General features: G+C 45.8%; 1 protein-coding gene across 1 annotated transcript; it reads left to right on the forward strand.

The window, feature by feature from the left end:
* Positions 1–22,895: 22,895 nt before the first annotated feature.
* On the forward strand, positions 22,896–23,452 carry LOC120671911 (histone H4-like). The gene has a single exon (XM_039952170.1). It carries the CDS (start codon positions 23,003–23,005, stop codon positions 23,195–23,197), a length of 195 nt encoding a protein of 64 aa, XP_039808104.1. The 5' UTR covers positions 22,896–23,002; the 3' UTR covers positions 23,198–23,452.
* The last annotated feature ends 547 nt before the right edge of the window (positions 23,453–23,999 follow it).

Below are 23,999 nucleotides of genomic sequence, written 5' to 3' on the forward strand. Positions count from 1 at the left end.
TCTTTAATGCATTATTGAAGTTTTCACTTAGTTGTGTACTTCTCACTCCTAAACTGAAGACATCTCTCATATAACATTCTGCCTATTTTTCTTTGACCTTGTAGATACTATCTAACCAAGTTTGCTTATGAACTTTAGATCTCATGAGGTCAAATGCTTCTTGAAATGCTGCCTTGTCCTCATATCCATACATACAAGCACTAAAATCAGATAAAATATGAGATTCTTCGTCTTCCTCTTTATCTTCAGTTTCCTTTTCACCTTCACCTTCACCTTCTTGTGTATCTTCTTCTTTTTCTTCATCCTTCACAGGAGATAAATGTTTGACAGCGTTCTGCATTATGTGAAAGGTGCACAACCCATGATATGACTCTATCAAAACTTTAGGTATTGCTTTTGCCATTGCTGCATCTTAATCTGTATAAATAGTTCTAGGTTGCTTCCCATTATGTGCAGCTAGGAAAGTCTCAAAAAGCCATACAAATGAGTCCTCTGTTTAATCAAATAAGATTACAGCACCGAAAATAGTAGTTTCTCTAAACTAATTGAGCCCAAAAAATACACCAAATGGCCTGTATTCTTTATTTGTGCCAAAAGTAGTGTCAAATGTGACCACATCACCAAAGTGCACATAGTCAAGGATCATTTTGGCATCAGCCCAGAAAATGTTGGTTATGTGCTCCTCACAATCCAATTGCAAAGTATATTGAAATGATGGATTCTCTATAATTTTACCATGAAAATATTTCAACATACTTCCAGCTTGTCCAAAAGCCAACTCCCTTTGTTGTTTTCCACGCAAATAATTTTTACGATCACGACAAGTGTAGCCAAGATTAAATGGTCAACCAACTTGACGACTAGCTAATTCATGTGCATCTTTTGGTCTAATTCCAGAATCATCAGCAGCCTCAATTTCTAGTGCTTGTAGCTCAGAAATTTTTCTTTGTGATGCCATCAAATGGCGAGTCTCTGGCAAGTGAAGAAAGTGATTATGTTCAAGCACAACATCAGTGACTTCATAGTTTCCTACACCTCGATCCAATACAAGAGATATCTGAGCTTTGCAATCAGTTCTTGTCTCAGCTCTAAAACACTTTGTCACTTTATTTGTTTGCCCTTTTCTTCTATGACCCTCATTGGAACAAACAAATCTGCATGAAGTAACTTTGCCATCATAGCTGCTTACATTTTCATATCTTTTCCTCACATCAAAACCTGTTCGACCCCCATATGCCACCTAAAACTTTCAAGCCTCATATGGATTTATGAATCTTAAGCCAATTTGAGGTACCCTCTTCCCAAATTCTGCCATTGCTTTCACAGCACTCACAATTGCACAAATGTAGTCCAAAAATCAACTAAGCCAGATGATTATCCTACCACAAGATCGAGCAAATTAACCTTATATTCACTGACTATCCAATTGGTACAAACAAGCAAATTAACCTTATATTCACTGACTAAGCCAGATGAATTAGTTAGCTTACACATATACTTACTAGAAAGGAAGAGAGCGCTTAGTGATTGAAGTGATGGTACCTCATCGGCAGCTATATTCCACTTCTCCTCAGCGACCCACACGAGCCTCTCCTCCCTTCCCCAATCCAGGCGAATGCGGGAGCGCAGGAGAGCTGGGCGACCTCGGGAGGCGGCGGCGCGCGGGAGGCATTGCAGACGCGGGCGCGCGCAGCACTCGGGAGGGAGCGGTGCGCGGGAGGCGGCGCAGCCGCGGGAAGAAAGCACGCGAGAGGGCTATGTGGCAGCACCGCCCAAATTAAACCGGCTTAAGTGCGCTAACTATCATTTTAAGTATTAATCAAGCTACCGCGCACTTAAAATGGTGTAATCCGGCAGCCTGCGGGGTTAAGGATCGAAAACACCGGAAGTCTCACCCGAAGACAAGCACAGATGATTACAAGCAGACAAAATTTCTCAAATTTAATTTACAAAGCAGAGCTTTACAAAATGAGTTTTAAACAAATTATTAGAGTTCAACATGCAGCGAAATTTATATAGAAGTTTAGTTTAAAAACCACGATAACTACGATGACGTGAGGACGTCACATCGAGCCCACCAATGTGCATCCTGGTTAGCTCCAACCAGCAGTAGTTACCTGAAAACAGGGTGACAACAAACCCTGAGTATACTAATACTCAGCAAGACTTACCCGACACGGGTATACTTAGCCCACTATCTAGACATGCAAAGCTTTTTGGCTCTGGAGTTTGTTTTGCTGAAAGGCTACTGATACTGGATCCTTACTTTCAATATTTTAGCTCAATTTAAGTTTATCAAGTACCAACTAGATTTGCCTGACATCTAAAGCAAGCATGGTTGATCACATTATACCTCTATTAAAACCATTCAAATGTCTTCAACTCATTCTCATTTCATCCTTTACTACGATGTGACAAAGTGACCAAGGTTCTCTTAACCGAGACAGACGGCGAATCGATCCGATTTAACCTTGCAAGGTGGACCTAACTCACACGACACGTGCAGCCACGCCGGACCACATATGTCTGAATCACGCCTGCCAAAACCCGGGTGAAGGGTCCCTCACGGCGAACTCCCGGAGAACCCGGAGGCGACATACATTCCAACACCCGCCATCATCCCACTCCCAGAATAGCAGGTCGCGATTCAAAGTATCGTTGCAAATCAGGTAATTAGCTTACCGGTTTCGTCTACCTCCTACTTCCGGCATGTGGTTAGTACTGTTCAAACTCGGTCAGCACTGCCAACAACGGTACGGTCCTCAATCGACATAGGCGGAGGCTTACTTTCCCTCCATTTCATATCCAAAACCAATATCATCTCCGCCCGGTCTCCATTTCTCTTTCCTCATTGATTCATTCTCAAGCCACGTTGCCATAAATAACAGAAACCTATAGCTCGCGAGTGACAGGAATCGCTCGACTTCTACCGAGTCCTAATTAAGCATGGCAGTACTAACGACCTGCACACTAGTAGAGTAACTGAGGAAACCTAGGGATCATGCATCTACGGTTTCAATCAACTCCTAGAAACATAAATGCGCAGTAATTATATAATAAACATTGAATACTGAAATTACGGGTTATGCTCCGGGGCTTGCCTGGTAGTAACACTAAGCTAGTGTTAGTATTAACAAGGCCTTGGGCCCTTCCGACCTTGAGTCGGATCTTCGATTGCTCCAGTGGGTCCTTCACTCATCAGGACGCGTCCACCCAACACCGTCTTGTGGTTCGGTTCCGTCAGCACGTGCTCCACGTCCACACGTTGTACATCTAGCGTACCTAAATGATATGCAACAAGGCGAGTGCATAAACATAAAGAAAACAACACATGCCGCATTAGTGCTCAGGATGCAATGCAATTACAAGAAGGACCTGACTGGGCAATCATTTATCGAGTAAACACGACAGACAAGTTCAACAGGCAAAAACGGTTTGGTGCTACAACATGAGAGTTCAATCAATTTATTTTAGCCTGAAGTGTTTCCTTCAAAACAACAACTACTAACTTGCTTAGGGTAGCATGGATTAAGACAGGAACTTGTTTTGTTGATGTTACACACGCATAAAATAATTAACTAACAACAGTTATAAAAGAAAAAAGCATAGATAGGGGCAAATTAAAAGCAAAAACCTAACTTGCATACATGATCTAGCAACAAAAATTACCAGCTTAACGGGATATTGACAAAGCATGCCATCTAATTTTTCCAACATTTATTGCTAATAGAAAACATTTATTTAACTCTAGCAAGATAAACTAAACATAAATAGATTTACACAAAAGTGCACAACACCAGCTCATGAAATTTTTACAGTGGATTACACATACAAGGAGTAAGCCACTGCGAAATTTTCATAATTTTTAGAACAACAGAACAACTGGTATTAATTAAACTAGTTTAAACACAAACCAAATTTTTAGCAGGGGCAAAAGTGACATTTCACATGCATGAGTATTTTTCTTCTGAAGATCTTGATTTTAGAAACCTAGCAAAATTTAGTTTGAAATTTTAGCATTTTTCTACATTTTTCTAGGAATTTACAAAGTTTTCAGCCAAAACAACAAAAGAACAAAACTAGATTTTATGTTTGGGTCCCTGGAACTTTTGCAATCAAGCAATCGGGTCCCTGGCCGGATTGAAATAGGGGAGGGGGTCGGGCGGCGCTGGCCGGCCAATTCCGGCGGCATGGCTCGCCGGCGGCGAGGGCTAGGTTAGGGGAAAGATGGAGGAGGTCGACAGCTACCTGTGGGTGGTCTCGGGGCTCACGGGGAGGGCCGGACGGGGCTTGCCGGTGGTGGACAGGGGCGGCGGCGGCGGTTTGCGCCGGCGGCGGCGCTCTGGTGAGCCGGGGAGGGGGCGGCCGGGCTTGAGAGCATCACCGGCGCGAGGGGGAGCCTGTGGGCAGGTCGGCTTGATCAGGGAGTGGGCGGAGAGTGGAGCTCCACGGCGAGCAAGGCCGGCGGCGCTAATGGCGCGGCGGCGGGGAAGGAAGGGCGGCGTGGCTGGGCTCAGAAGCTTCACGGGAACGAGGGTCCGCGTGAGGCAGGGGCGCGGCGGCGGTGCGGCGGCCATGGCGAGGCGGTGGCGAGCTTGGCTCGTGGCGGTCAGGCGCGGTCGCGGCGCTGGGACGCGGGGTGAGGGCCGGCAGGGCCGGGTGATGTCGGTCCGCGCGGAAGCACGGCCTGGTACCGCACGAGCACGGCCCATGGCGTGTGAGCGGGCGAGGAACGGGACGGAGCGGCGCCGCGTTCTGGTGGCGGCGCGCAGCGACGGCATGGGCGGCGGCGCACACTAGATCGGGCGGAGGGAGAACGCGCGCACGTAGAGGCGAACGAACGAGTGAGCCAGAGGCCACGCAGATAAGGGCGAGGACACACGTCGTGAGCGTGAGCGAGTGGTGCCATGGACGACTTTAACATGGGAGCGTCTCGGTGCTTCGAGAGTGAACGAGGAGATGACAAGCGGGCCCAGCGGTCAAGGGAGCACAGTGAACACATTTAGATGATTTTGACCCGAATTTGACGATCCGAAACTCAAAAACTTATATTGGAACTTGAAATTTGGCCAAAATAAAAGTTATAGAGGAAGAGAAAATCTACAACTTTTGTTTTGGGCAAAACTTGATTTAAGACTTAGATTAGGGAGAAAAACATGATAAAAGTTCGGTTAGGGTTGAGTTCTAACAACAGCCATTAACAAGCAAATGACAAGTTTAGACTCGCGATTAGCGAGTTAAACATGAACTTAACACCGAGGTGTTACAGGCTACGCCCAGCCTTTCCCGGTGAAAAAAAGATGGAAGGATAAGATATTTTACCTGCAGAACTTTTTAGCCATTGGATATTCAATTCATGGTGGATTTGATAGGAGAAAGCAAGGCGTGCCTTTAAGGAGCGACGGCATTGAATCTGTGTCCCCCTCCAAGGGCGGGACGGCGCCCAAATCAGACGCTCGCGCGCTCGCGTTGCCGCGCTCGTCTCTCCCGGTTCGGCCACCACCGCGAGGCAGCTGGGAGGCTGCCCGCTGGGCCTGGCCGTCGGCCTGCCCTCGTCGCGGCGCCCGCCGTGGGAGGCCGCCGCTACGCACGTTCGAGTTCACTCGAGGAGGCCGCCGCTGCGCCGTACCCAGCCACCGCCGCGCTGCTCCCGGCCGCCGCCACCCCGTGAGGGAGGTCGGCCCCGCCGCGGCGCCTGGCCGCCAAGCGCCCGCTGCAGGAGGCCGCCGGTCCCGTGGCGTGAGGTAGCCGGGAGGCCAGCAGAACTCGACGCCGCCGCGACCGAACGGGGACGTCGATGCCAGGAGGAAGGGATTCTATATGACATGTAAGAAATTAGATTGCCCTGTTATTTCTTCATTTACAGTCGCATACAACTCATCATATGTGCCTCAATTACTGCATTCCAGCAGTTTCTTCTTGGTTTTATTAGGCTATTACAGTTTGTATGACTTCAATATTAAATATATGTGAAAGGATCTTAAGATGCCTAGAGGGGGGTGAATAGGCAATCTGCAATTTAAAACACTTAACAAAAAGGTCAGACACAGACTAGCCCGGATACTCCGGGTATATGCCCGGATACTCCGAGTTTGGTGGTTCGAAGTATCCGGAGCTATATCCGGAGTCTCCGGGTTTGAACAACCTGAAACGAAACTGCAAGAATCTCTGTAAGAAAAGTAGATCGAGCTAGATAATAAGTACCAGGGGTTCCTTAAGGTTGATATCCAACAAACGAAGTTCACTAGAAACTCGTGAGTGAGTAGATCGAGCTCAAACCCAAGAAAAGAAGTCTCACAAGCAAATGACAACGAAAATCATGTAAACTAAGACAAAGGAGACAAGGATTTGTTTCCCGAAGTTCACACCCGAAGGTGCTACGTCTCCGTTGAGGAAGGATTCGAGAGACGGTGCTCAAGAACCCCTATGCTCCTCTCCCAAGGGCGAGATCCCCTCTCAAGCCCAAGGTTACTTACTATGGATTCCTCGGCGAGGAATGAAGATTACAAACTTCTTGTGCAGCTCACAATCTTGGTTAAGCAATCACAAGCACGCCTAGCCGTCTAGGAGCACAAGGCTCCAAGAGTAACAAACTTGAATCCGCGGGCTTGACCAAAACCAAGTGCTCAAGAGATGGAAATGAGGCTCACTAGCACTAATCCTTGCTCTTGCTTGCTTCTCACTCAAATCCCTCAAGGGAATCACTCAAGAATGGAGAAGGGAGAGTGAAGGAGCTCTTTTTGGCTTAGGTTTGAGTTCTGTTCGTCCAAAGTGTCAAGAGAGAGGGCTGAAGGGGTATGGAGGGGTATTTACAGTCTTCAGCCCAAAAATAGCCGTTGGGCGAAAGGGTACCCGGAGACTCCGGGTATATGCCCGGAGACTCCGGGCAACCCTGATTTTTCAGCCCGGAAACAGCACCCGGACACTCCGGGCAATGGGGTCCGGAGTATCCGGCCCTATACCCGAAGAATCCGGGTAAGGCAGGGATAAACTTTTAGTTTATGGCTCTTTTGGGTTGTTTTGTGGCTCACAAATGTTTGTATAGGTTCTCTTGAGCACAAGATCAAAATCAAAACCCTTGAACCAAGTCTCTCTTGATAGTACGGCGTTCCTATACTCAAATTTCAAATTCAAAATCTAATTTCTTGAGTAAACTTGAACTCCGCTGTTTCATTTCCTTTTTGAGGGTCGTATATCGTTACTTGATTCACCTATACATGTTCACCACCTGCACACATGCTCAATTACACGATTAAATGTACATGTGTTTTGTCATTAACCACCAAAACCCACTTAGGGGCCTAGATCACTTTCAATCTCCCCCTTTTTGGTGATTGATGACAACCCACATGTAACTCATTTGATAATCATAAAGCAATAAACATCTAGCATATAAGAGCTCCCCCTAAATGTATGCCATGAACTTTGAATTTCAATTTTGACTTGACATGTCAACAATTGGCATATTTATCGAGAGAAACACAAAAGCTCTTATAAGTTTTACAGTGGGGTGAACAGGTGAGTGTCAAGAATATGTGTGATGCATATGACATGTTATCCACTTAATAAAATGTGTATATGTCAGCTGGTCCCGGAGACTCCGGGTATAGGTCCGGAGACTCCGGATAATATATCCGGAGAATCCGACCTGTAGCCCGGAGTATCTGGCCTTTCTGAACTAGAACACAGAAAAAACAGAAAACAGATAAACCACAGCTCAAATATGTCACACACTAGCAGAAATTTCTTAGAAATAACTCAAGTTCGACAGCTAAGCACAGAGTAGCACACATTACAAAGGTTCTCACACCACATAGTCCTTACAAACGATCAAGAGAGTTTAAAACGGAATGGAAAACACATAAGTTCGATACAAAGGCGACACATATGCCCAAATGAGTACATAAATGGCATTTTCACTCCCCCTTTGTCATCAAGTGCCAAAAAGGGAATGAAAAGAAACATGAAGTCCATCTACTCATCATCTTCATCTTGGGCGGCATCCTCGGAGGTATCCTCATCTTCATCGGAATCGGGGTGCTCACGATAGCCTATGGGCTCATCTTCTTCGGTCTCCTCATCCTCATCAAAGATCTCTTGGCCACTTGGAGGAGCATGGCGGGAGGAAGAAGTACGGCGACGAGGAGAACGGGGCTGACGACGAGCACATGGGAGTGGAGCATGAGTAGCGGCAATAGAAGCCTCATCGGCGGCATCCCACTCAGCAAATGGATCATCAAAGTCCGGGAGCTCGCGGTGAGGATCCAAAGGAAGTCCCAAATGACCCCGAATCTCATTGATGGACCTTGTGTTCTCATGCACATCATTTGCAATATTCCTACACATCCTAAATAAGCTACGGAGGGCCCTCTTCACAAAGGAGTCATGATGACGGTGACGAGACGATGAAGAGGCACCCACAGAAGATGGAGCAGGATCATGTCTTGGATTCCTTGTTGCACCGGCATGAGCTGGAGGAAGAGGTGGTGCATCACCTGAGCGGGCACGCAAGTGAAGAGGCTCATGCTTAACTGTCTTTGGAAATGTGACCTTGGTCACCCTCTCTATCATATACATGATGTAAGGTGCAGCAGGAAGGGACTTCTTGGCCTCAATCATAGTCCTTCTTAGCTCATTCCAAATGAAGTCCATAATGCAAAATGGTCTACCACTTGGCAAAGTCCGGGCTAGAAGATTCACTGCATAGTATCTAAGTGCCACGGGATCACCATCCTTTGCATCAATGGTTGCTCTAAAGAATTGATTCATTGCATAGTAAACCGGCAAAAGATGGTTTGCCTTTCCTTCTTGAGCACAAATAGGATTGTAGAACAAGGTGGGTACTTGATATGTCTTGAGTTGTTCCTCCACATGAATAGGATCTCTCTTCTCATCCTCAGTGCCAAGTCCAAGTAACCTAGAGAAGGTCATGTAATCCACTCCATATTTTGCTCCTTCGGTGGTCCAATAAAATGCAATCTCATTTTCATCATAATATAAAGAAGAATGAAATTGAGCAAGGATCTCTTCATTCCAATCATAGCGAAAACCCATAATATCATAGAGACCCATCTCCTTGCACTTTTCCATAGCCTCATTAAAGAATGGATCCTTCATATTCTCATAATATTTCCAATCCACGTACTTGCAATGAACAATGGGAGCACGAGACTTACGCATCACAACTGAAGAATAGAAGTCTTCATGAAGCTTGCACCAAAAGCGCCGCTCAAGACCTTCACTCTTGTCATATCTGTAAACTTTCTCTTTGCGTGCCTCCCTAAGAGCCACATCTTGCTTGTAATAGTTTCTTTCCATCTCTACTGTGAAGCTAGGCACTATCCCAGGTCGATGAAGCCTTGGAATGTTAGGATAAGTGCGCTGCCCGGGAGGGTACTCAACTACCAAGCGAGGAGGAGTCTTAGGACATATATCATGAGCAATACCCTTGCTTGTCGGAGTCGGACCGGATGGAGGAGCCACGGCTCGGCTTTGCAAAATGTAAGGAGCTTTCCTTGGCTCCTTAGAACTGCTCCCAGCGGGTTCCTTCCCGGCACGATGACGTGGACGCAACTTCCTTGGGGGATTTCGAGGAGCATCTTCCCTTTGAGAGTGAGGATCATGACGCCTCTTTTGTCTCCGTTGCTCTGCGTCCTCCAAGGACTCACCAGCACGTGGCCTCACCATGCCTAAGTAGACAACAAAGATCAAGACCAAGCTGGATAGAATTGGGAAGAAAAAGATGTGCTGGTGGTGATCAAGTCCGGAGACTCCGGGTATATCCCCGGAGACTCCGGCCCAGAGGATCCGGAGTATCCGGGTGTATATCCGGAGTATCCGGACAAGAGCGCCTGAAACCCTAAGTTTCAAGAATCTAAGAATTTGACCATGGGATTTGAATGAAACTTGAGCCAAATGTTCCTACACATGCTAGGAAGAGATGTCCTAAAGATTTTTTAAAGAAACCTATGACATTGGGAGATCGGGCGATCCGAAGTTCAAAAGTACCTTTGAGACCGTTGAGAGTGCGGGAACTTCAAATCCAATGACTCCCCGGAGTTTCCGGAGGGGAGGAGAGCCTTTCTTCAAAGATTGACGAGGTCGTGATGGCCGGAAGGTAGAAATCGCCCCTAGGGCGTGAGTGGGAGAGAAGAGAGAAGAGGGGGGCGGCTGTGGTAAAAAGAGTGAATGAACCGTTTTACCCCGACCCTCCCCGCGGTATATATAGTAAATTTCAGATATCCGGAGTATCCGGCCTCAGGGTCGGAGTATCCGGATAGTCCGGAGTTTCCGGGCCCTGGGCCGGAGACTCCGGCTCCCCCTGAGACTGAACAGAAAGAAGTTCAAAAGAACTTGATCGAGATGGATTTGGTTAAGATAGATTTTGTAGATCTAATGGTGTGAGAGAAATTACTCAACTCGAGATCAGCCAACAATCAATCAAGGAGAACAATGATCTCAAGTGAGCAAAATGAATAACCAAATTTTTCATAAAACAAAGGTCACACAATTTGAAAGTTTTTCAAGATTCTTAATCTATGATCACTCAAGTGTATGCAGTAATTCAAGCTAGGTTACGAGAATCCAAGATGTTTAGTTCACTTCTCAAAGCACAAAACCTTGACTCATCTAGAGGCTTAGTAAAGATATCGGCAAGTTGCCCGTCGGTGCTTACATGTTGTAAAGCAATATCTCCCTTAGCCTCATGATCCCTTAAGAAATGATGACGAATATCTATGTGCTTTGTTCGGGAGTGTTGTACGGGGTTGTTTGCCAACTTGATTGCACTCTCATTATCACAAAATAGAGGAATTGCATCAAAATGACAACCAAAGTCACTCAACGTTTGTCTCATCCACAAAAGTTGTGCACAACATGCACCGGCGGCGACATATTCGGCCTCCGCCATGGACAAGGCAACCGAGTTTTGCTTTTTAGAGCTCCAAGCTACTAAGGACCGGCCAAGGAATTGACAAGTCCCCGTAGTGCTCTTTCGATCCACTTTGCAACCGGCATAATCCGAATCGGAATAGCCAAGTAAATCGAAAGATGAGCCCTTGGGATACCATAAACCAAGGTTAGGAGTGAAAACTAAATATCTTAGGATTCTCTTAACCGCCATCAAATGACATTCTTTCGGATTAGCTTGAAATCTTGCACACATGCACACACTAAGCATAATATCGGGCCTAGATGCACAAAGGTAAAGAAGGGATCCAATCATGGAGCGATATACCTTTTGATCCACGGCCTTGCCATCTTCATTGAGATCAAGATGCCCATTGGTTGGCATGGGAGTTTTGATGGGCTTGGCATTTTCCATGTCAAACTTCTTGAGCATATCATTGGTGTACTTGATTTGACTAATGAAAGTGCCATCCTTGAGTTGCTTGATTTGAAATCCGAGGAAGAAGGTCAACTCACCCATCATAGACATCTCAAATCTCTTTGTCATAATCCTACTAAAATCATCGCACCAAGTTTTGTTAGTAGAGCCAAATATAATGTCATCGACATATATTTGGCACACAAAGATATCTTTATCAACTTTGCGAGTGAAGAGAGTAGGATCGGCTTTGCCTATTTCAAAGCCTTTCCTTAAGAGAAAGTCCTTAAGGCATTCATACCATGCTCTAGGGGCTTGCTTGAGCCCATAGAACGCCTTATGGAGCAAGTAGACATGGTTTGGGAATTTTGGATCTTCAAAACCCGGTGGTTGCTCAACATATACCAATTCGGAGATTGGTCCATTAAGAAAAGCACTCTTCAAGTCCATTTGATATAGCTTGAAATCATGGTGAGTAGCATAGGCAAGCAAAATACGAATTGACTCAAGCCTAGCTACGGGTGCATACGTCTCACCAAAATCCAAACCTTCGATTTGTGTGTAGCCTTGAGCCACCAACCTTGCTTTGTTTCTTGTCACCACGCCATGTTCATCTTGTTTGTTTCGAAACACCCATTTGGTTCCAATGATATTTTGCTTGGGTCTTTCTACTAAGGACCAGACTTCATTTCGAGTGAAGTTGTTCAATTCCTCTTGCATAGCCATCACCCAATCCGGATCATCCAAAGCTTCTTCCACCTTAAGAGGCTCCAAGAAAGAAACAAACGAGTAATGTTCACAAAAAGTAGCCAAACGAGATCGAGTGGTTACCCCTTTATTTATACTTCCAAGGATATTATCCACGGGATGATCCTTTTGAATTATGTGATGAACTCTTGGATGTGGAATGGAGGCTTGATGTTGGATTGGTTCAGCTTCTCTATCATCTTGAGACTGATCTTGATGTTAGATTGATGCCTCAGCTTGAGTAGCCCGGATACTCCGGTCTGGAGTCCGGATACTCCGGTCAAGATGTCCGGAGTCTCCGGCTTCATATCCGGAGTTTCCGGATTTTGCAGCGGATGTAGAGGTAGATGGCCCTTGAAACATCAACTCATCATCATCATTGTCCACTTGTTCTTGAGGCTTTATTTCACCAATCGCCAACTTCTTGATAGCTTGACTTGATGATTCTTCCATTCCTACAACATTATCAACTTGCTCCCCTTGAGAGCCATTAGATTCATCAAATGTCACGTCACACGCTATTTCAACACAACCAGAGGTTTTGTTGAAAACACGATAGCCATGAGCATTTGAGGCATAACCAAGGAGAAAACCTTCATCAACTTTAGGTGCAAACTTAGAGTTCTTAGGCTTCTTGTTAAGAATGAAGCACTTACTTCCAAAAACTCTAAAGTAAGACACATTAGGCTTTTTACCAAGTAGGAGCTCGTATGCCGTCTTGTTCAAGATCTTGTGAAGATATAGGCGGTTGATTGCATGACATGCCGTGTTGATTGCTTCCGCCCAAAATTGATCCGAGATCTTGTACTCATCAAGCATTGTTCTTGCGGCCTCGATGAGAGTTCTATTTTTCGTCTCAACAATTCCATTTTGTTGAGGAGTGTATGGAACCGAAAATTCATGACCAATGCCCTCATCATCTAGAAACTCTTCTACATTAGTGTTCTTGAATTCGGTGCCGTTGTCACTTCTCACTTTCTTGATCTTAGTCTCAAATTCATTTTGAGCTCTTTTTGCAAACTTCTTGAAAGTCTCTTGCACTACACTTTTGTCATGCAAAAAGAATACCCAAGTGAAACGAGAATAATCATCAACAATAACAAGACCATATTTGTTACCACCAATGCTAATGTACGCCACCGGGCCAAAGAGATCCATATGTAGAAGTTCAAATGGCTTGACGGTGGTGACGATGCTCTTTGATGGATGTGGAACACCAACTTGCTTCCCGGCTTGGCATGCACTACATACACGATCTTTCTCAAAAGAAACATTTGTTAGTCCTAGGATGTGATCCCCCTTTAGAAGCTTGTTGAGATTTCACATCCCAACATGAGCTAGTCGGCGATGCCATAACCAACCCAAGCTAGACTTTGCTATCAAGCAAGCATCAAGTTGAGCCCTCTCTTGAGAAAAATCTACAAGATAGAGCTTTCCCTTGAGCACCCCCTTGAAAGCAACGGAGTCATCGCTTCTTCTAATGACGGTCACACCCTCGTTAGTGAACAAACAATTGAAGCCCGAATCACAAAGTTATGAGATGGACAACAAATTGTAACCAAGTGACTCAACTAAAAGAACTTTTGAGAGAGTGAACTTTGAGTTTAGATTAATGTTACCGGTACCAAGCACTCTTCCCTTTTGATTTCCTGCAAAAGTAATGAAATGATCTCCACTTGATGCGGTTATTGTTTCAAACATACTCCTTTCTCCGGTCATATGATTTGTGCATCCACTATCAATCACCCAAGTTGATCCACCAGAGGAGTATCCCTACAAAACAAAATTACTCTTTTCTTTTAGGTACCCAACAATATTTGGGTCCTTTAATGTTAGTCACAAGAACTTTGGGCATCCATACATGCTTTTTCACTTTTGTGTTCCATATACGGTGTCCTACAAACTTGGCAACCACTTTACCACGGTGGTTCCTTGTCAATACATAATCGGCATAAAAGGATAAATGAGATGATTCTTGTGCCTTAATCTTAGTTGGGTTAGAGGCCTTGAACTTATCTTCTTTGAATGAGGATGCAACAATCTTAGCACCCTCATCACATGTTGTGCCTCTCTTGATGAAGTTGACATGACCACTTTCTTGAATTACATCATTTGTCTTGTGAATGGGAGTGGTCATGTTCACTAGACCTCCTTGAGCACCCAAGGCGGTCTTGTTCTTGTTCTTGGTAAATGGAATGGCATGTGGGGTACCTTGCCCATTCCTACCAAGTCCCTTACCCACTTCAAACCCAAACTTGCTCATGTATCTTGACCCAAATCCCTTGGTGTGTTTCTCAAATTCACCTACCCTTGTAAAGGGAATTTTCTTTGGGACTTGAGTATGTGATGGAGCCTCTTCTTGCAACAAGTGAGTGAGTCTAGAGATTTCTTTCTTCATTGCATTCATCTCAACATGGTTAGTAGCACAAGTTTGAATATCAATATTAAAGCACCGTGCACATCCATTACTTGTAGAAGGACTAGATGAATTAGATGTCTCTTTAGTCTTAGAAGTACTTTCCCAAAGAGTATTAAATTGAACCTCAAGTGCCGTGTGATTAGCTTGTAAGCTTGTCATGCTCTCTTGAAGTTTCTCATTATCCTTCCTTAGGAAAGTGTTGGAGTCATTGACAAAAGAAAATTTTCTAGTCAAATCATCCACTTTTTCTTTTTCACTAGAGAGTGACTCTTTCAACTCAAGAAGAGTGCCATCCTTGACTTTGATTGAGTTCACAAGCATCTTGTTTTCCTCCCTTTCATAGGCGAGGTCCTTTTCAAGAGCCTTGAATTTTTCTCTCTCAAGTCTAAGCAATTCTTCTTGTGTTTCAAGTGTCTCATCCGCTTCATCTAGTTTCATAACTAATTTCATCATTTTAGTTGCGGCCCCTTTACCATATTTCTTGACTAATTTAGCAACTTCTACTTCATTATCCAATTCATCATCCGATGTGTTTGGAGATGTTACCTTGGAGTTTTTAGCCATGAGGCACATGATAGGAGCTTCATCTTCATCGTCGGTGAGATCTTCAAACAAGCTTGGAGGATGTGGAGATGATGCCTTGAAAGCCATGGTTGCAACATCTTCTTTCTCGGACTCACTTTCTTGTTGTGAATCCCATTCTTGACCAAGATGAGCTTCTCCGGCTTGCTTCTTGTATCTTGATCTATCTCTCTTGGATGTGTTTTCTTTGGTGTCTTTGTTCTTCTTCTTCTCTTCCGGGCAATCGGCAATAAAATGCCCAACTTTGTTACACCCAAAACACGGCCTATTAGACCTTCTTCTTGGATCATACTTCTTGTTCTTTCCAAAGTTTCTAAAGTTGCCTCTCTTCAATACTCTTGTGAAGTTCTTGATAAAGAAAGCCATTTGCTCATCATTAAGCTCTTCATCATCATCACTACTAGTGCCTTCATTTTTTGAGGATTGGTTTGCCTTTTCTTTGCCTTTTGACTTAGCTTGAAGTGCCAACCCACTATTTTTGGCCGCTTGTTCTTAAAGCTCGGCTAGATCTTGGTTAATCTTGACTCTCTTTAATTGATCATGGTGAGCCTCAATTCTTCCAAGGACATTCTCGGCGGTGAAGTGCTTGAATCCTCTCTCGGCTCTAATCAAGCTAGGTAGAGAAACATCCCTAGCCATATACACGGTCAAGAGCTTGTCCACAATCTCACGGTCACCCCACTTGTCACCACCAAGAGATTTGATTTGATTTGTGATTTTCTTCATGCGGTTGTACATCTCTTTCACACCTTCATCCTTCTTCATGGAGAACAAGCTCAATTCATCTTCTAAAGTTTTGATTCTTGATTCTCGTACTTTCCTTGATCCTTGATGGTTCACTAGGAGAGTGTCCCAAGCATCTTTGGTGGTTGGTGCATCCTCTATCTTGTCAAACTCTTCGGGACTCACGGATGAGTGTAGGATGTTCAATGCTTGGAAATTCCGTTGTAGCACATATGCTTGAACCGGGGTTGGAGTTTCATCTTCATCCGGAATTTCACACCCAACTTCCACAACTTTCCAAAGATCCTTATGAATTGCATTCATGTAACCGAACATCTTAGTCTTCCATTGATTATATCCGGTACCATCAAAGAAAGGTGGCTTGCCCATATGAATTGATGCATTGTGCTCACTAGGTAGAGAAAAAGTGTAATTATGAGCAACTCTTCGATAATCACCTTTGCCTTTTAACTTTGATGAGCTGCCCTTGTTTGAAGAGCGTGAGGCTCTTCTCTTGGAATCGGTGTCGGAGTCATCACTAGAGTCAATGATAACTCGGGAACTAGTCTTTTTCTTCCTTTGCTCCTTCTTCTTTTTCCTCCATGCCTTCCACTCCTCATAAGACATCTCATCATCGGATGTCTCTTCTTCACTTTCTACTCCACCATTCTTATTTTTTCCCTTTTTGTTGTTGTTGGATGGCTCTACATTCTTGTCTTTGTCTCTTTTATCACTAGGATCACCTTTTTCACCTTCATTAACCGGAATCTCTTGATTCTTTTCATCATCCGACATCTTGACCTCTCCGGACGGTTAAGCCCTTTGAATGGAGAGCCAAGCTCTGATACCAATTGAAAGGATCTTAAGATGCCTAGAGGGGGGGTGAATAGGCAATCTGCAATTTAAAACACTTAACAAAAAAAAGTCAGACACAGACTAGCCCGGATACTCCGGGTATATGCCCGGAAACTCCGGGTTTGGTGGTTCGGAGTATCCGGAGCTATATCCGGAGTCTCCGGGTTTGAACAACCTGAAACGAAACTGCAAGAATCTCTGTAAGAAAAGTAGATCGAGCTAGATAATAAGTACCAGGGGTTCCTTAAGGTTGATATCCAACAAACGAAGTTCACTAGAAACTCGTGAGTGAGTAGATCGAGCTCAAACTCTAGAAAAGAAGTCTCACAAGCAAATGACAACGAAATCAAGTAAACTAAGACAAAGGAGACAATGATTTGTTTCCCGAAGTTCACACCCAAAGGTACTACGTCTCCGTTGAGGAAGAATTTGAGAGACGGTGCTCAAGAACCCCTATGCTCCTCTCCCAAGGGTGAGATCACCTCTCAAGCCCAAGGTTATTTACTATGGATTCCTCGGCGAGGAATGAAGATTACAAACTTCTTGTGCAGCTCACAATCTTGGTTAAGCAATCACAAGCACGCCTAGCCGTCTAGGAGCACAAGGCTCCAAGTGTAACAAACTTGAATCCGCGGGCTTGACCAAAACCAAGTGCTCAAGAGATGGAAATGAGACTCACTAGCACTAATCCTTGCTCTTGCTTGCTTCTCACTCAAATCCCTCAAGGGAATCACTCAAGAATGGAGAAGGGAGAGTGAAGGAGCTCTTTTTGGCTTAGGTTTGAGTTCTGTTCATCCAAAGTGGCAAGAGAGAGGGCTGAAGGGGTATGGAGGGGGTATTTATAGTCTTCAGCCCAAAAATAGCCGTTGGGCGAAAGGGTACTCGGAGACTCCGGGTATATGCCCGGAGACTCCGGGCAACCCTGATTTTTCAGCCCGGAAACAGCACCCGGATACTCCGGACAATGGGGTCCGGAGTATCCGGCCCTATACCCGGAGAATCCGGGTAAGGCAGGGATAAACTTTCAGTTTATGGCTCTTTTGGGTTGTTTTGTGGCTCACAAATATTTGTATATGTTCTCTTGAGCACAAGATCAAAATCAAAACCCTTGAACCAAGTCCCTCTTGATAGTACGGCGTTCCTATACTCAAATTTCAAATTCAAAATCTAATTTCTGGAGTAAACTTGAACTCCGCTTTTTTATTTCCTTTTTGAGGGTCGTATATCATTACTTGATTCACCTATACATGTTCACCACCTGCACACATGCTCAATTACACGATTAAATGCACATGTGTTTTGTCATTAACCACCAAAACCCACTTAGGGGCCTAGATCACTTTCAATATGCTTGCACAGCTGATGGTCCAGTGAATCTGCATTCCAGCAGCTTCTTCTTCGTTCTGTAGGCACATACAATGTGATCTTCTTCGTTTAGTGATTCGATTATTAAACTTGCTTTGAAATAGAAATTATAGAGATGATAGTGAAGTTGGATTTATTTTTTGGATTCTATGAGTAATGGCAGAAATTGATAGGAGGATACCTCAAGTTGGTTTGAGGTTCAGAAATTGTGATGAGGCTTGACAGTTTTGGGTGGCCTTGGTGGAAGGTGCCCATGATTGAACAATGTTGGCAGATTTGAGGGTGCAGCGTGTAAATGAAGATGGTATATTGCAGGTCAGATGTTTGGCAGGAACAGAAATAAGTTCGTATGTGTTAGAGCATCTCCAAGAGCTCCATATATTTTCTTCTCCAAATTTGTTGTTTGCCAACTCCCCAAATCTTTCTTGACTGAAATCTGGTCGCGGAAGCGAGCGTGCATTTTGCCACGTCATCATGACATCAGCCTGCAATTTTGAACTATTGGATGGAGATCTATCGCTGCAGGTGATAGTAGAGAGTAGTAGTCTGACTCTTCGGTTCCAGAAGGGTCATGATGATTCTAGGGAAGATCAAAAGTTATCTAGCAAGTAAATCCTGTCGTAGGCCAACGTCATTCCATACCTTCTCACAACGCATTCAGCAGTTCCTAAATATTTTTCAATAGTACCCATCGCATCGAGGCTTCGAACATATGCACGGAGCATTAAATGTAGTTAAAAAAATAACTCATTACACAGTTTAACTGTAAATGAAGAGACGAATCGTTTAAGCCTAATTAGTCCATAATTAGATATTAATTATCAAATAACAACAAAAGTGCTATGGTACCAAAAATTTTCGCAAACTAAACAAGGCCTGATGCTGGACCAGATCATCAACGCCTTTGACAAAAGGTACAAATCGTTTCTTCTTCTCGGTCTTTTTCTTCCCCTGGCGAGAACAAGCGCGGCTTGAAAGTTTCTCCAAAGCAACCGCGAGCCTCGACGTCGCGAGCTCCTGGAAGCTCGTCTCTATTTCTCCTCACGCCGGTCATCTGCTTTGCCTGTGGACTCTACTTGAGCAGAGCTCAGCAGGCCCCCCTTCTCCCGCACCTTCCTTCTCCAGCTAGCACATGCGATCCGCATCCAACTCCGCTCCCTCTCTTTTACCAAGCCGTGCACATGCCAATAGACCGAGGGCGGCGCCTCGCTGACCGCAGCTGGGGACTGCCTGGGGCGGCTCTAGGCCACGGCCAGATACGGGTGGGGATTAGGCGGCTGCGGCCACTGCCAGCCAAGGGCAGGCCGATCGTGGCTGTGGCAGAACCAGTCTGAATTACACCAGTTTGAGTGCACTAAACATCTAAAAGCATCTTAACTAATATAATCACTGGTCTGTCGGGTAAAATTCCGATGAAACCATTTGATACCGGATCGTAACACAAGTATACATCCCGCACAAAGCCGAGTTAGAGATACAACAATCAACAATATTTTACATTACATAGATAATGGTGTAATTTACATTAGAGTTGAAGCTAGAAAGTTGAAGAACTTTAAAGAAATTTTATAGAAACTAAGTGTAAAAGAGAAGTTCTGTAGCGGAAAAGTAAAACACGATATAGAAATATCGTAGGGGTGATGTCATGATAAGCCCGAACATGACATCATTCATCTGAACCATAGCTGGTAGATGGTTCCTATTCCATCGTCCAGCCAGCAGGTAAAGCACTAGGCCAAGTCATACTATTGTTGTGATCATCAGAAGGCATTTTTATGATTTTCTACTAATTACTAGGATTTTTCAAAGTTCAAATCATAGAAATAGAAAAGGCTTTGTAACTTTTGCAAAAAGGACCTTCAAAAGAATTGGGGCTAAGCAATTTGGCCCTTGGCCATGGTCGGCCGGCGAGGTGGCGGGTCAAAGAGCTCGCGGAGCGGCGTGGCGCTGCGTAGGGATGCCAGCAGAGGCGGCGCAGGAGGCGGTGGAGTTGCATGCGCAACGTGTGGAGGCGGCGGAGCGGCACGGGGAGGCAAATCCGGGGCGGTTAAGCTCATCAGAGATGAAATCAGGGGCGGCGGCGGCGAAGTGCCTCGGGGAGAGGGGATAAGTGCCCACAAGAAGGGGAAAGGAACCAGGGAGGGCCGAAGAGGCTTGTCGGCGCACATGTTGGCGGCGGGGATGGCTGCTGGGCCGGGGAAACCGGCGGCGTGAGGCGGCGGCGACGCCCCTTGTTTCTCGGTGGGTAGGGGTCGCCGGAGAAGAAAGAAGGGGAGGTGGCGCGGTTCACCAGAATTGGAGATCCGGCCGAGGATATTTATAGCCAGTAAGGAGGGATAAGTAAGATGCAGGTCATGTGTTTTCTGCAGGTAACCTAACTATAGTTCGATAGGCTAAGACCAGATAGGATTTATTGACTAGATACTATAGGGAGAGACGTATCTAGGTTGCCACCGAAACTAACCACGTAAGGCTAAAGATATTTGGCAGTTATTTTTTGTTGTAAGAACGATAGAACGTGCATGCATTGTTGACTTGAATGCTTTAATTCTTGTTTAAGTGAGTGAATGTTTTGAGTATCTTTCTAAGGATCTTTAGAGTGCTTTATCTTGTTTAGTAATTTGGTGTGTGCCTTGTTTTAAAACCTTGAGTTTAGAAAAAAAGAAAACTAGTTTTGGTTAGCTACCTTAGACAGACCAGTGATTATATTAGTTAAGGTGCTTTTAGATGTTTAGTGCACTCAAATTGGTGTAATTCAGACTGGTTCTGCCACAGTAACCGCAGCCCGCGGATAGACAGAGCTCGGCGGATGGACGGGGCCTGGCCGCTCGCGGCGGGGGAAGGGATCAGCACCCAGACGTGGAACTCGCCATGGAGTTCAACCTGCGGCCCCCACGATGACCACCGAGTCACCTATGTCTCCTTCCGGTGTGCACAATAAAAATTGAACTTCAAACTATTTATATAAATACTGTAATTTTTCTTGACTCTGCCCATTCCTTTTTTTTGTTGTCTTCACATCCTAACATTGGCCCTTCTCCGTTTTTTTCTTGATGTGATTAATTGGTATGTAAAAAAATGAAATAAAAAATAAATCTGAAGGTCTTCAATTTACAGACTTTGTGAACTGTGTAACAGAGTGACACTACGTAGCTACATGAACATACTTGAAATCTCCACGACTTAATTTATGTGCATACTTAATATACTTTGTTTATGCTCCTATCTCTGATAAATATGAGTGTACTTTGACTAGCCTTGCTGCGGGCCTATTTCTGCACGGCAACGCAGCGCATTGTTCTAGTAGGTATGGAAAAAAAAAATGTCCATCTTCAACAATTTCTTATTTTTTTCTCCCCAACAGACCTACAGTGCCTCTGCTCACTACGACCGTGGTCCTCAGCCTGCGCCTCTCCTCACCGCCCTCCACTGCAGCGCCGTCCTCGACCTCATCGCCGGTAGCGCAGTGGCGTGGCCTGCGCCGGATCGCCGCTGGGATCGTGCCCGGGCTCGGCGGCGGCGAGTACACCCGCGCTGCTGCTTCCGCTTATTCCCGACGCCGGCGTCGCTGTAGAGGAAGCACATGCCCGTCTTCTCTACCTTGGTGACGAGCCTGCTAGTTCTCGACGCCTGCGGCTGCTCCCACGCACGCCATGCCGTCGCCTCTCCGCGCAGGGCGCACGTTTGCTCCACGTGCAGGCGCCGCCATAGCTCCCTGCGAGGCCGTGCTCTTGTTTGGACCGAGCCAGAGCCAAGACACCTCGAGGACCTAGCCAGAGCCAAGACAACTCGAGCAGCGTATCCAGGAAGCTACTGGCCATGGCGACGACGCGGCCGGCGCGCAGCGACCCGCACCTTCCGGCGGAGGAGGCGGCACGCGGAGTTCAGATCGGGAGCTACGGGAGCGTGCGCATATATGGGCACAAAGCAGGCTAATTTGCCAATTGCTAGTAGATTAGAAAGTTGGATGGAAACTATTGAAGACTGTTTTTTTTCTTCTAAAATAGTTGAATAGAAAACTATTAAAGACTGTTTTTTTTAATATCAAAGATGAGAAAGAGAGATAAGAAACTTTTGGAGATTTGTTTAGATCTTTTGGTGTAAATTTTTTAGAAGAAAATCCTACTATTTAAAAATATTAAATAAAATTTATTTACAAAATTTTTTTTATAGATGTGTTGTAAATCGCGAGACGAATCTAATTAATTTATGGATTAAGAATGCTCATTAGATTCATCTCGCGATTTACGACCTATCCGTATAAAAAATTTTGCAAATAAATTTTATTTAGTATTCCATGCATATGTCAAATATTTGATGTAATATTTTTGGGATCTAAACAAGGCTTTACTTTTGCAGGGACTTGCCAAAAACCATCCTGCTAAAAATGGGCTTCATAAGAAAATAATCCCGCCTAAACATCATCATCAGAATAATCACGGGTTAACGCTCCTGCCAACCAGAGCGCCGTCGCTGCACAATCCCGCTAACCGTTGTGCAAATTTCGGCGCCCATAACACCCCCCACCCTCGCCAAACTCACCAATCCGCGCCATGATCCGCGGCATCGACCCAACTCCCAATCCCACCCGTCCGTCTCCGGCACATCGAACGGCGCAGCTTGCCTGCGCACCCCACCGCTCGCCGCCCCACCGCGGGGCCAGGCGGAGCGGACGAGGCGAGCGGACGCTGCCGCCGCCGCCCTCCGTCCCTCCAGATCTCCGCGGCGAGGAGGGAGCCGGAGGTGAGCAGGGGCCGCACTCGCCGTAGGTGAAGCAGGGGGCCGCCGGCCGTGCCCGCGGCCCGCGTCCGCCCCCGAGCTCGCCCGCCGCCGCGGCCAGTGCTCGTCGGCCCGCGCCCGCGCCGCTCGCCCACCGCCGCGCTCGCGCTCGCCCGTGGCCGCGCCGCTCGCCCACCGCCGCAGAGAGATGCATAGTAGGAGAGAAGCGATTCATTTTTAGCTCTCCTCTCTCCTCGCGAAGCAAAATGCCTCGCCGGCTGCTTGTGCTGTTGGAGCTCCGTTCGTGGATGCACAGTGGCCAGCTCAAGATCTTCCTCGAGAACGTCATCCGCGACGCCGTCACCTACACGGAGCACGCCCGCCGCAAGACCGTCACCGCCATGGACGTCGTCTACGCGCTCAAGCGCCAGGGCCGCACCCTCTACGGATTCGGCGGCTGAGGGGCGCCGCCGCCGCCCGGTGGCCGTGCCAAAAGTCTTGGGTCGCGGTCAAGAAATCGTGGAGGAGGCGAGAGTGTTCTGGTCCATATATGCTCTGTTTCGTAGGATTATCAGTAGAGCCAATTATTGTTGGTTGGCGGCTTGGATCATTCTAGAGCCGCGCTCAAGTAGTAGTATTTGAAGTTGTATGGCAAAGTTGACCTGCATTTGCTATCTGTTCTGAACTTCTGATATGAATCCGGTGCCTTGCCACGCTGTGATGTGGATTCGCTTCATATCTCATTAGAACAACTGGTGAATTCACTTGAAATCTTGAATTGCTTTTCGGGGTTTTGATTGCTCGGCATTCTCTAGATGTGGATGGTTAGGGTCGACTGCTCTAGCCTGTCCCAGGGATCTCGCGAATGTTTCGTGTTCTGAAACTTGAGCCATTTGGGTCTGTGAATCACGAAACCATTGCAATTGCCATTTTTCTTCAGAACATCGCCTCCTTTTCATCTTTCTCTCCTGGTTGACACGATTATTTGGTTGAGCGGCACTGCCATCTCAGTAGCAAAAACGAATAGTCGGTCCTCAATTCGTGCACCACCAGTTCGTTGGTTCAAAGGGTGCTCTCGAGCTGTACAATAAGGATTCAAAATGCATACTGAGGTGTTTCAGACACACTGTATGATGGAAAAAACGGATTACTAGTAGTACATTTGAATTTTGGCATATATTTGTTGAAAATTAACGTGGCAAATACTGTAAAACGGTCAAAGTTGGGCCGTCTTCCGCAATCGTTTTTTTTTGGAGTTAGGCC

This window comes from Panicum virgatum, chromosome 5N (assembly GCF_016808335.1).
Source record: "Panicum virgatum strain AP13 chromosome 5N, P.virgatum_v5, whole genome shotgun sequence".
In the NCBI taxonomy this organism is placed as follows: Eukaryota; Viridiplantae; Streptophyta; class Magnoliopsida; order Poales; family Poaceae; genus Panicum; species Panicum virgatum.

Excerpts from the sequence above, each read along its gene's own strand:
- LOC120671911 (XM_039952170.1), top strand. The coding sequence starts at position 23,003 with ATGCCTCGCCGGCTGCTTGTGCTGTTGGAGCTCCGTTCGTGGATGCAC.